Source organism: Octopus sinensis, linkage group LG14, assembly GCF_006345805.1.
Source record: "Octopus sinensis linkage group LG14, ASM634580v1, whole genome shotgun sequence".
Taxonomy (NCBI): Eukaryota; Metazoa; Mollusca; class Cephalopoda; order Octopoda; family Octopodidae; genus Octopus; species Octopus sinensis.
In genome coordinates, this window is record NC_043010.1 from 56,839,638 (window position 1) to 56,853,797 (window position 14,160).

The window sequence follows — 14,160 nt, forward strand, 5'->3', positions numbered from 1 at the left end:
ATTTCAAAGGTTAAGCTTACTTACTTTTTCTAAGGAATTTATTTGTTAACCTTGTTGAGAAAGTAAGTGATCACTTCATCTACCAAGTCTGAAAGATTTTGAAAGAACAAAAAAAAAATGTAGAGATTTTAGAGAAGTTACATCCCACTTAATATATGTAATCTGTATTTTATGATTCTAATGTAATCAAATCTTTTAATTTTCTCTACACTGCATTAAAATAGTAGATTTGAAAAGTGTACGTTAAACATTTAGTATGATAACTAAACGGTCTTTTTGAAATTCAACATAGCTACTGATCTAAAGTGTTTATTATTAAGAATTTATAAGAGCTTATATCATTAATGAACCGTTTGTAATTACTATTGCATCATAAAAATATCATATTTACCTTAAAATAAAATAAGCTGTCTTCTTGCGAAACTGTTCTTAAATTCTTTATGCCATCAGGAGTTAACGAGTGTATTGATGTATTTGAAAATAATTTAATTAGTGCCATTCATTATTTTGAGTTGTTTGATTTGGAATAACATTTCAGTTTGGGATATTTTCTACTATATAAATACAAAGTATGAACCTAGTAGTAAATATTTAGTTGGTATGTTACGAGTATCTCCTCCATATTGTCATGTTCAGTAGAACTCTGGGATCACAAAACATAATGTTCCGATTATTTTTTTTAACTTCAATTTCATGTTGGACACAATTTTTAAATACAAGCTGAGGGAAATTTTAATCCAGTTTAAGTTTTTATAACTTATATTTTGAATATGGATTTAGTTAAAAAAAACATTATCTCACCCCACTTCTCATACACACATACATATACAGCATGTACATATACAGCCTATTAAAATTTACTTAATAATAATATTTTAGATTTTGGATAAATAATAATTTATGGCTAGCAAAGGAGATGGGCTGAAAGTAGAGCCTACTTATAGTGGAGAGAGTCTGCTATTCCACTTTTCAGTCTTTCAATAAGATTTCTTCCTTTGAACAAAGCAAAATATCTTATTTGACCAATTCCTGATCTAAGTTTGTTCTTTGCTGCATTTTTAGTTTCCGTTGTTTATGTCAGTCCACATCACTTACTGATCATTGTGTTGATGCCATCTCTATTTCATCTATAGTAATTGATATGGGTTCTGTGAAATATAATTATTAGTATGGTACTGAACAAAGAAACGGTGTAGTAGCTGATGCTTTAATTAAAATATATTCCGAGATTTCTAAAAAGTTTTCTATTTTAATCAAATAAAGGAATCTGCTAAGTTGACTTTTCCTTCAATTAAAATTGTTACACACACATGTGCACGCACAACACTATAACTGTGGTTTTATAAAATAATGTTTATAGCTTCAGTAAATATTAATATGAAACTCCAAGTCTTTTAAAGAATAACTTGATTATCTGTTGATAATTTTGTTCATAAAATTATCTTGATCTAATTAATGATAAATTGGAAACATTTAACGTGAAAAAAGTGCAAGAGGACTTACAACATATATGTGTAAATATATATTATATATCAAGTGTGTGTGTATGTTTATATATATACATATATATATATATATATATATATATTGGCTTTGCAATTTCTTTATATTCATGAACTTTCCCACAACCCACTTTTCAACTGGTTGGTCTGCGTCTATGTTAATTGAATTTATCTGGTGAAAAAAACAGAAAACAACCAAAACAAAACTAGAAACATGAACAAAAAATAAAAAGTTGTTTAACCAATCAAGATTAATGTTGTCACTGTTATCTGTTGGAAAAAGTAGAAATAAATGTTGAATAACTTATTTTCTTATGTTGATATTTCTAGACCTGTTCCTTGGAATAAAAATACCAGACATTGGCATATTACTTCCTTCGTTTTCATTAATGTCTGATCACTTCTAACTACCATCTTGTGCATCTATACTTACACTTGGAGTTTTGCTATGTGCACCTGCGCATGCGGCTGCACAAGTACAGTTGTTTGCAGCTTTCAGAAGAGGAGGGCAAAAAATAAAATCTGTGTGACCAATTTTTAAAAAAAATTCTGTACCTGCCTCTTGGTATATTTGCTATATTTGAAATAGATAATATTGTAAGAGTGATTGTGAAGCTAAGACTTTTCCCTTTATACAGCTATGAAATAAACAATGACTTTTAACAGTTTTTCATATTATCTTATACAAGCTATGTCAATCAAGAAGTTATGACACGTTCCTTATGTCTGATAAATAAACTGGGCTGGATTAAGGGAGGTAATCTGAATGGACACGTGCAGGTTGTGTGCAACTTCTACGGTTGACTTTATTCACCATTTAGTGCAGCATACAACTGGATAGTTGATGCTGTTAGTAGTCTGATAGTTCATTCTAATGGTGTGGTGCAGTTTTTCTTTTCTTTCCTGAAATCAGTTGAAGATTATTGTATGAATGAATGCATTTATGAATAGACTTTCTGATTTTATAACCTGAGGCAATCCAAACATTAAAACTTGTTCAGTCCAACTGAATGGAGGAAAACTTTACTATTAATAAGTTGCAAATATTCTTTCAGGATTAAATAATGATTTGTGACTATTAGTCTCTCATAGATTCTCTTAATTAGTGTGGTTGGACATATATTCATGAATGAGCATGAACGTTAGAACATGTACAAATGGGCGTTAGCTATGTTTTTATTTTCTTGACTTCAAATAAGTTTGAGAGATTGTAATGAAACAGGTCTGGAAGATAAATAGAGGAGAATACTTACAGTTAGTGAAACTTAGCCAATAAAAGTATTTCACGAGACACTAATAATATTATATCATTAAATTCATAAACTCCAAAAGTTTCTAAATCTGCAAAACTTACTGGAATTATATTGAAATACATGATTATGTAGCTCAGGTGCACATATGTAATAACCTGTATTTCTGAATTATAAAGTCCCATAGTGATTTATCTGTCTTGAATCATGTTTTAAAATTTTAATATCCATGTCTTATGGGTGCAGATGTGGCTGTGTGGTTAAGAAGCTTGTTTCCTGACCATATAGTCTCAGGTTCAGTCCCACTACATGGCACTTTGGGCAAGTGTCTTCTACTATAACTTTGGGCCCATCAAAACCATGTAAGTGGACTTGGTAGATGGAGACTGAAAAAGCCTGCAGTGTGTGTGTGTGTGTATACACACACACACACACACACCTTTGTCTTGATATCATGTGATGGTTGTAATCCTGCATCAGTGTCATACAAGTGATGCTGTTTGTTTCTTCCACCCTTCCATGCAAAACACATCTGGCTTTTAGGAAATATTACCTTGCTTGAAAACAGGTGAGGGCATCTGGCAATAGAAAATGTTTCAGTAAATTCCTTCTGACGCATGCAATCAGGAAAAATTGGATATTAATTAGTTTATCTGATAGCAAATGATTGTTATTCATAATATACAATTTTATTGCTTATTGGAAGATAATTTCACTTGGTACCCTAAAATATTTCTTCACAAAACAGTGTTCACTATACATATATTTTTCAGTAATTATGACAGTTATATTCAGTCATTTTAAAACCATTACGCTGCCCCTTAAAGTTGTAGTTCATATTAATAAATATATTAATATCTTGGCAGTTGAGTGAGAACTGTTTCATAAAACTAACTGGAGAAAATACTGAGTAGAGTAAATGATGGTGTGTAAGGCAGTGGAGGCTGATGTGTAGGATGGAAAATGGTATGCAAGACATTCAAAGATGGTGTGTAAGTAACACTTGTGGATGATGTGTAATACTCTGTAGTTGATGCTATATAAGACAGTAGACAATGGTGACACACTCAAGAATGATGTGTAACACTGGTAGATGATGTGTAACACACATGGGAATGGTGTGTAACATGCTGTAGTTAATTGTAAGATATAATTTAAAACTTGCAACACTGGATGTTTACTATGACAATACTTTAATTCGATTCTGCCTGTGATTGTAGAAATGATGTTTGTCTCTATTTTACTTTCAGTGAATTCTTTCCACCATGGCTATGTGCTTGTCAGAAATTTTACAAAGTTTTTATCCAGTATTTTTCCTGTTGATATCCAAGATGAAGCCATAGAGGGTCCATAGAAACCCTGATACTTTAATTTAATGTGCATTGAACACAATTGGACATGTGAGAGAAATTCTATTTTCTATTATTCTCTGTTCATCTTCATATTCTAGTTTTTATTATTGTTCCTGTATGAACTTGTGGAAAACATTCCCAGTTACTTTCACTCTTTCTCAATGATGTTCAGTTTGAAATAGTTTTTTTTGTTTTTGTTTGCTTTGAATATTATTTGGATTAAAACTTTAATTTCCTTTACATAGCCATGCTACATGGCAGGGAAACATGTGCTGTGACTGCAGAGGACATGTGGAGGCTTGAATGAAATGAAGCTAACATGTGCAATGTCAGTGTGCACATATGACAGAGTGTAAGTGTTTTAAGAGAAAAATTGGGTATAAGAGGCATTGGAGGGGACCTGCAGAAGATGTAGACCCAGGAAGATGTAGAAGAGTCCCATGGAGGTGATCACAAGTGACCAAGACTTCTGGTGATTTGCTGTGCTTGAGAAGACATGTCAAGCTAAATGAAATTGTGGTCATGGTCAGTAGAGGTGACACATAAAAGGCACCCATGCTGGTGACACGTATACTGTACCCAGTACTGTCTGTAGAGTGGTTGGCATTAGGAGGGGCATCAAGCCATAAAAAGCAAGCCAAAACAGACTGAAGCCCGGTGCAGCTCTCCAGCTGACCAACTCCAGTAAAATCCTATAACCCATGCCAGTATGGAAAATGGACATTAAATATTTATGATGATGATGATGATGATATCTCATCTGTCTTTCTAAATTCAAATTGAACATGAACCATGTTTCTGTTGATGTATGGTGGATTTCTATGCCTCATTGATTTGCTATTTTACTTCAGTTTTATTTTGTTATTTTATGGACCGTTATTTGTCAGACTACTTCATCTTTGACTTCACAACTTGCTCAGACAAATTATATATATATATATATATATATATATATATATATATATATATATTTATTTATTTATTTATTTGTTGTTCTGAAGAAGATGAAGAAAAAGAAAAGAGAGAGAGAGAGAGAGAAAAGCAATATGTCTATATATAAGTGGGCAAGTCACATCATTTTTTTCTGTTTGTTTCAAACACTTTCTTTTAAAGTCTAGGAATATGGATATATATGTATATATATATATATATATATATATATATATATATATATATATATGTGTATATATATATATATATATGTGTATATATATATATATATATAATATATATATATATATAAAGAGAGAGAGAGAGAGAGAGAGAGAGCATTGAATTAAAGGGAGGGATGGAAGAAAGAGTGAAGGAGAAAGAAATAACATAACTTAAAATTTGTGAAATGAAACTGTCTCTTCTGCCAATCACATCAGCAGTTTTCTATAATCAATAAATTATTTTGAATGCTTGTTTCAATTAATTCACACATATGATCAATACAGCCATAGTCTCTGTGGTACCATCACATTGTTTGTAAACAAGAGGAATGTTCTGAAACTTTCATATAACACAGCTGAAGGCTTCAAAGCTATAGCACTATAGTGGCCCTTCTGGTGAGAGATGATCTATGCAACACCACAACAATTCTGCAAAAGTTTAATTATATTTAGCTGTGATCATCACCAATTAACCCTTCATGCTATAAGTCTATCTGTCACTCAGTTTAACTCCACTTTGGTATATTTAGTGGAGTCCAAGTATTCAAGTCAAGTCCCTGGTTTGAAAATAACTTTTTCCTTTCTCCTACCAGTGTTGGGGGTCGTTGTAAAAGTTTGTGATAGAGGTGGGAATGTCCTTCCTTTCACTAAGCCATTAAAAAAATGGAAAGAATAGTTTATATATTCTTTTAAGTGAAAAATTTCAACTCTGAATTGCTGAAAAACCTTTACAAAGTCTAAATGTATTCTACTCTAGAATACAGCTCATTCATCTTGTACATCTCTCCTTTTCTATCTCTCTTTTAGCTGTTAAAAGTCTACATTTGATAGCTGTTTCCTGCCATTAACATTCTACCAGTTAGTGTTTTCCTGCCTATTTCATATTTCTACCACACCCTCTACATCTCTGACTATTATACCCTTATGTTAGTTCAATTAAACACCTTACCTCTATTTATTACAATTCTCAGATGTAATGTTAAATGCATTACCTAATCCTTTTTCCACACAATTACATCCATTCTTTCTCTGAGCCTGCCTCTTCTGCAGCACCAGAATTGCAACTGCTCTTTTCCATTAGACACTGATTAAGTACAATATTGTTTCCATTGATCACAGCAAATTTTTAAAGTTACATCTGGGATAGAACCTGTCAAGGACTCTTTCTATTGCATATTTTGAATTAAAAATATCCTGTTAGACTGTTCTATTTCTGTGTGTATTGCCGGACCTCTCTCACTGTGTTACTGTATATGTGTGGCCACCACTTACCGCCTAATCTTGGAAACATTTGGAGTGTGTGTGTGTGGAAGGGAGGTGGGGTCATTTCACATCCACAAAACATTTTACCAAGTCTAACTTGCCTTATGGTTTTTATCTGTCTTTCACATCTTGGAACAGAAATTCCCTGTTAGATTGCACCCCTGCAATATGTTCATTGGACACACACACACACCCACTCTCTCTCTCTCTCTCTCTCTCTCTCCACCTTAGTTCAGTTATATTTACTGTAGTTTTACACTCTACAAACATTGTTAATGACCCACTTAATATTATTTTCACTGTGAGGGGTTTTCTCAAACCTGTTAGAATTAGTGAACAAATCTATTATCCTTATAAACGGAAGGACCTCCTACCATCACTTCATCATACTTTAACCCCTCATTCCCTAGCATAAAGCACCTCCCCTCTCTGTTCATAGTCTTGCAAACTGCCTGGTGATCTCAGTATTGCTGATGGCATGTAAAAAAGCATCCAGTTCATACTGTGAAGTGGTTGGCATTAGGAAGGGAATCCATTCATAGAATCCATGCTAAAGCAGACACTGGAGCATGATGCAGTCTTTGAACTGATCAGACCCAACCCATGCCAGCATGGAGCATGAACATTAAATGACGATGATGATGAAGAAGAATTTGGTTGATATTCTTCTGAATTAACAAAGTGTGTATAACCTTAGTCAAACTCCACCTAATGCTTCTGATGATCTTCACCTTGGCATCTCGGCAGTGCCCCAAACTCCAGACTCTCTTCTAAAACACATTGCCCATTCATAATCTCTAGAATTGTCACAATCTGAAATTCCTTCCTTATTTTTCCCCTGCAGTCATTGTGTATAGATATTTGATTTAAACATGAAATAATCTCATGACCTCAGGAATGGTTTGATAATGGGAACTGACCTTCTTCCTCTAATTAGTAAAACATGTGAAATTTTGTGTCAGTTTTTTGAGTGGCAAAGTGACAGGGTATGTTAGAAGTTGTTACAGTAGCGTGTTACTCTGTGATTTGATACATTAGTATATCATGCCGTGTCACACTAATGTTATATTACACAGTTGTTGTTGCAGTTGCGTATTACATGTAAAAACTCGTTACATCACCATTTCATGCTAGGTTATTGCTTTAACTACAGTATGTTACAATATGTGATTGTTACTGTAGTATGTCACACTGTGACTGTTGTAATAGTAGTATGTTACACTGTGACTCTTACCACACACCAAGGTTGCTCTTTACAACTGTTGTTAAAGTGGTGTATTATACCATTATACCTTGCAACTTACTTCTAAATAGGTGGCAGAGTTTTCTTTTTTTCTTTTTCAAATAGAGGCACAAGGCCTGAAATTTTAGGGGAAGGAAGTATTGATTATATTGATGCCAGCACTCAACTGATTCTTATTTTTACAACCCCAAAGGATGAAAGGCAAAGTTAACCTTGGCGGCATTTGAGCTCAGACTGCAATGAAATGGAAGAGATGCTGCCAAGCATTTTGTCTGCTGTGCTAACAATACTGCCACCTGCTGCCGTTTTGTCTTGTTAAGGAGTTAAGCCTTAGATTTAGCCAGGAAGTTACTCTCTGTGTCACATATATAAGTCTATTCAGTATCTAAATCACTTGTATGAAAAAGAACACTGGAGTTTTTGATACTCAAAAAAATGAATGGTGTCATTACTATGAATAACAAAATGTGAAGAGAGTTTTTGTTCTTGGTGTTGTTGTAGCAGCAGATAAAATGTTTGCTTACCAGCAACTGATTTCTAATGTTGTTTGTCCTCTGTTCATTGCCTCTGTGTTGTCAACTGCTCTTGGCCATCTCATATATTGGCCAACTCCTATATTGTCTGTCAATACTATCCCTACCACATTCTAACGCTCACTGTCAAGTAATCACAGTGTGTTAAATTTATACTGGTTGATAGGCTCAGAAGGAAGCACACTAAAAGATGAGATGATTGACATTGTGTGGCTAATTAAGTTCTTAATTGCATAAATATATTCCTCAATCAGTTTGATTTTTATATATCGTAATGTGTAATGTACAAATGGTAGAACCATTAGAGCAATACAGCCTTGTAATATTCAATTTCATCTTCTCCATTCTGAGTTCAAATCATACTGTGTCTTTATTGCTTCAGTTGACTATATTCCCTGCCTCCCCCCTCCCCTACACATTTGTTCCTTTATTTTATTGTAGATGTCAGGGTTTTATTAGCTTTCTTGTGTTTTACATGTGTCTAGCAGCCTTATTTAAATTCTTTTTTTTTCTTTTGTTTTTTACAGATATTATGAAACCTCATGTGGAATACAGCTGACTTGGATTGCAGCATACATGGCTCATCATGCCACCTCCAAAGAAACCCAAAACTGGTCCAACTACAGCTGAGCAGTTCCTCACTAAAGAGGAGCTGAAATGCTTTCAAGCTGAATCCTCTAATATACAACAGAAAATTACCTCAGGAAAACCAGAAACTGTTAGTAGTGATGAGCCGTGTGAACCATTCAGTGCTGACAGCAGTAGCGAGCTTGATCATTTAGCCAGTCGTAGTAGTAAAAGAGTCTGTGATGATGGCTTAGTGCAACAACAGTTAACTGGTAGCTCTTCTGATACAAGTGAATACAGTTCAGTGTCAAATGTCTTGGCACCAGATATTGATCCTTGTGGTCGGAATGACTTAACTGGGAGCAATGGCAATAATAGTAGTAATAGTAGTAGTAGTTGTAGCTCATCAGCTGTTGTTCCCAGTAACAGTCCAACAAATAATGAACATCAGCAGGTGAAATCTGAAGCTGTCCTCACTCAACAGACTCAATCAGCAACAGTAACACATCCAGAATATTCTATCCACGAGTCATCAGTTTCCAACTACCAGATATTACGACGTCTTTTTGCCCATGCAAAATCACCAAAATCTACCTCAGAGCCATCAGCTGTTGATCACCTTCCACCATCCGGTAGCAATACCACTATCACAAGCTATAAAGATGAACCTTCTGAACAAGCAGCGACATCAACAACGTCTGTAGATGTCACTGAAGTGGCAGTGAGCAAGGGAGGTAACTCTTCAAAAACTTTGACTTCTACAGACAGTGTCTCAACTAAAAGAGACTCAAATATTTCTAATAAGAATAGTGCAGGGATTTTACAAGCGACTCGTAAGAGTTATCTTTCATCATATATCAATCAGACACCAAAGCTATCTCGCTTGACCGAAGAGCCCTCAGCTGGTAGCCAGACTGTACAGCGCCACCTGGCTGCCAGCTTCTTGCAGGAACAACCATTTGACCTCACTCTAAAATGTAAGGACACCCAATTTAATGGTGCAATTGTTGATCCACTTAAACATTTTATTTCTAAATCATCTTCTCGTATTGATTCCAATTTTGAACATTTATCCTCCGCTTCAGAAAACTACCTCAGACATTGTGAACAACAACAACAACAACAACAACAATCACAACAAGCAACACAACTGCAAACACAACCACAACAACAGAAACCTCCAGCTCCACCGCAATCTCTCCCTTCACCAGCACGACACCTCCCACAGCAACAAAAGAAAGTTAAGCTGGAGAGAGAAGCTTATGTAATATCTACAAATTCTGGAGAGAGTGGTGGTTCACGAACTGATATGAGCGAAATGCTTGTGAAACGTGAGGAGAGTAGGCAGGAAGAAGATGGTAGTCATCATGTTATATCTATTTTGACAGGGAATACAACAGTGCCAAGCACTGAACCATTGATGCTTTTTAATGTTATCAAGCCTAAAACAACAGGGTAGGTTTATGTTTCTTTTACATCTGTCTTTTTAATCACTTTAAAACAATATATGTTGATCACCATCTCACCTGTGTGTGTGTGTGTGTGTGTGTGTGTGTGGTGTGTGTGTGTGTGTGTGCTAAATTTGAGAAAAGTATCAATAGATATATTTTCAAAATTATTTTCATTCTAATGGTTCTGTTTTTGGTAGATTTCATGTTTTTTGTTGAACATGTATTATTGATAACCATGAGATAATCTTGAGTCAAAGATGACATACTTAGTAAGGTTTAGCATGTTTAATACTGGACACAAGCATAATAATAATAATAATAATAATAATAATAATAATAATTTCCCTATTAATAAGAATGGTAACCCTGTGAAGTTAATACCTTCAGCAGTTTTGGTCAGTCCTACCAACTCCACTATTTTGGTACTTGTTCATCATGTGAAATACTAAGTCTAGCCACAAGGGGAGGTAACTCGGTGATTTTACTACCACAAGGTATTTCTGTTTAAATCTACTATCCTCATCCAAACATTGATACATACACACACACCCTCTCCCCCCCCCACACACACACGACAGAGTTCTGCATAGTTTCTATCTAACAAATTTTACTCTCAGGGTTATTGGCCAATCTGAGGGCTAAGGAAGAAGGCACTTCTAAAAATGCTGTATTTGAACCCAGACCCACATGGTAGTGAAGCAAACTTCTAAACCACACATCCATTTTATATTTAAGACAAGATGATAGTTTGAAATGGTTAGTAAACTACAAAACATAGATTTCAAAATGTAAAGATAATACATTTTCTGCATATAGGGGTGGATTAAGTCAATGTTTCCCAACCTTTTTCCTTTTAGAGAACTCTTATGACCAGTGTTTGTGGTCTGATGTGCATTAGTGACTGCAAATGCGTTTCTTTGGCTGCATGTAGAAGGAATTGAACAACACCCACAAACTTTTAACAGCAGATTTTATTATTGAACATGAAGACAAACTGCATTGTCCTTTTACAGATAGCAACAGCAATAATTACATATTGAGAGAGATATACTGCTTGGAGTTTATGGCAAGCTGTTGATACGATAACATGTGACTTGGTCCAACTGGAAACAATAGTGCTATATTTATGGTGACAGAGGTTTCTGTCATCTATCTGCAGCATCTGTCTTAGCTGCCTTCCTGGGTCATCGCACTAGTAAAAATGTGTGGCAAACGGTTTTATAGGAGACCAGAAGTCAAATCTTGAATGTTTGAAAAAACCTGCCCATGTCATTGCTTCATGTTGATTGGTCAGTTAATCACATGAAGCTATGGTGGTTTGCTTAAAATGTCTGGCTATGTATACAGGGATTCAATTTCGAATCACTGCTACAGAACCCTTGAAATACTATTCCATGTCTCAGGGAATCTCTACATAAAAATTATTATTAATCTTTATTAATCTTTTTATAAAGTTAAATTTCATGAAAAATTAACCAAATTCTAAAAGTGTTTTTGAAAAATTTGGGGCCAAGGACATTTAAAATATTTTTATCTTGATCAAGACCTGGTTTAGACCAAATTCTCCTCCAATTCCATATCAAGAGGTCTGTAGAATCTCTTCACTGTGTACAGGTGTTGGGATTTCCCTACTTGAAAGAATCATCTGTGTGTATTTAATAAAATTAGAAATATTGAAAATGACTCAAACATAAATTTATGTAAAATTCTCTTATTTATCATTTTTACTCATGAACTCCTACTGAACTCCCGAAAGCCTAATGTTCTGTTGAACCTCTTTTAAGAAACGTATCTTCCACATTCACCACCCACATCTCACTAGCCATGCAATACCACACTTTTTTATATTTGCACATAAGCATCATACAGCCTGACCTTCATGGATAATCCTTGCTGTCATCACAGATAATAACCTCTCTTTTCCCAACACTTCACTTTCTCCAGGCCATCAAATACTAAATAGAATGGCTTACTCCTAGCAAAGTTCTTTTGCTGTTGCCTCATTAGCAAAATAGTATCAGTGGTATCTCATCTTGGCACAAAGCCAAATTGTATTTCATTCAGGTTTTCTCTTTTCCTAAAGATGTGGTTTGTGTTATATTTCAGTCATTGATCAAGTAGATCATAATTCCCAAAACTATTCAATACATTTGCAGAGTTGATATTTGTTTTATTAATCAGCTGATGCCTTGCACTTATTTTGGTACATTTTTGTATTTCTTCAAAGGTTACACTCAATAAATGATGGAACAAGAATCTTATAAATAACAGACAACATCACATTCATATTGTATCAATTTGTATAAACTCACAGTTGTATCTATATATACCTGTACAAGTGTGTGTGCTTTTGTACATGTCCGTCCATACATCATCATCATCATCGTTTTACGGACGTTAAACGATGATGATGATGATGATGTATGGACGGACACACACACAAATGCAAATACTTACACACACATGTACTTGTATACAAACAAATGTGCAGTTTTTTGTGTAGTGTTATATTATGATCCTATTTGGACTTAAACTGAGACTGACTTTGGATATTTGTCATTTGTCTACTAACTGATTCAGTTAGCCCTTTGTGTCATTATATTATAGCAATGTGTGTGTGTGAGTACAAACTTACGCAGGGTTGCCATGCGTAGCATCTGAAGGTAGACAACTGTGTTTGTTTCTCTTCTACTTTAGCCTCTGAGCACTTGGCATAAAGACACCTTCCCTTCTTCTCAAATACTCTTCCTACTTAGTCAAGTGAGGTATTTCCTTTTCTTTTCTTGTCTTGTAACTTCCGTGTGACACTGGCACTAGTGACATTACTGGTGCCAGTGTCACAAGAATTGCATCCAATAGACATTGTAAAGTGGATGATGTTAGGAAGGGTGTCTAGCTGCAGAAGTCCTGCCAAAGCTGACACTGGGGTTTGATGCAGTCCTGCTGCTTGCTGGATCTTCTTCAACCGTCCGTTTCCTGCCAGCATGGAACAAAACAAATGTTAAATGATGATGATGATGATATATATCTTTGCATATATCATCATCATCGTTGTTGTTATGCTTTGTCTTCTTTCTATGAGTTGGACATTTTGTCATGGATCAAACCTGCTCTTCTTGGTCTGCTCTTTGACCGTGCCTTGTATGGAGGTTTCATTTTTGCACAGATGCCCTTTCTAACAAAAACTATTTACTGGGTAAATTGGGTGTATATTAGCATGGAACCAACACTAAAAAGGCTGTCAGATCCCTGATATAAAAAAAATCAAGGATTTTCATGACCCTGACACTAATAAGGTTCCCTTTTAGCCAGAAGGACAGAAGATTGTCTCTGCTCCAGGGTAACTCAGTGGGGGCAGCTGACCATTAGTGTGGGCAGAATAGGGGCAGATGAACTAGGGTGAGAGGAAGAAAGAATGGAGAAATTGAGTGGTTGAGGTGATGGTGTCAGAGAGGAGGGGGGAAATGGGATAGACAGTGCTAGAAGGAGTAATGAAAGAGAAACCATAATAGCAAAGTATAGGGACGGAGATTTGCTAGAGGGAGAAAGGTAAGAAAGTAGGATGGATGTCAATAAAAGAGAGGGTCCAAGGGAGAAGGAAAGGTGGCTAACTGTGTGGAAGGGATGGTGGTGGTGGTCAGCATGGGTGATGGAAAGCTGAAGAATGTTGATAAAGGAGTGATATGAGAGAGAGAGGGAGTAAAGGAGGATGTTCCTCTGATCCATCAATAGATCCTTTGTATTCCCTTAGGAGAGAAACACATGTGATTGCTACATGTTTGCTATGAAATAATTAGTTGTAGGGTTGTTAGGCATGGAATGGTGAAGAGATGAGGGCTATTGGA

At 35.2% G+C, this 14,160-nt stretch overlaps 1 protein-coding gene across 1 annotated transcript; it reads left to right on the forward strand.

Moving 5' to 3' along the window:
- The first annotated feature begins 4,008 nt into the window (after positions 1-4,008).
- Positions 4,009-10,323, forward strand: LOC115219360 (serine/threonine-protein kinase phg2-like). Its single transcript, XM_029789522.1, has 2 exons — positions 4,009-4,152; positions 8,825-10,323. The coding sequence occupies exon 2, from the start codon at positions 8,884-8,886 to the stop codon at positions 10,321-10,323; it is 1,440 nt and encodes a 479-aa protein (XP_029645382.1). The 5' UTR covers positions 4,009-4,152; positions 8,825-8,883.
- Positions 10,324-14,160: the final 3,837 nt, after the last annotated feature.

Coding starts and splice junctions, on each gene's coding strand:
- LOC115219360 (XM_029789522.1), top strand. CDS start 8,884: ATGCCACCTCCAAAGAAACCCAAAACTGGTCCAACTACAGCTGAGCAG.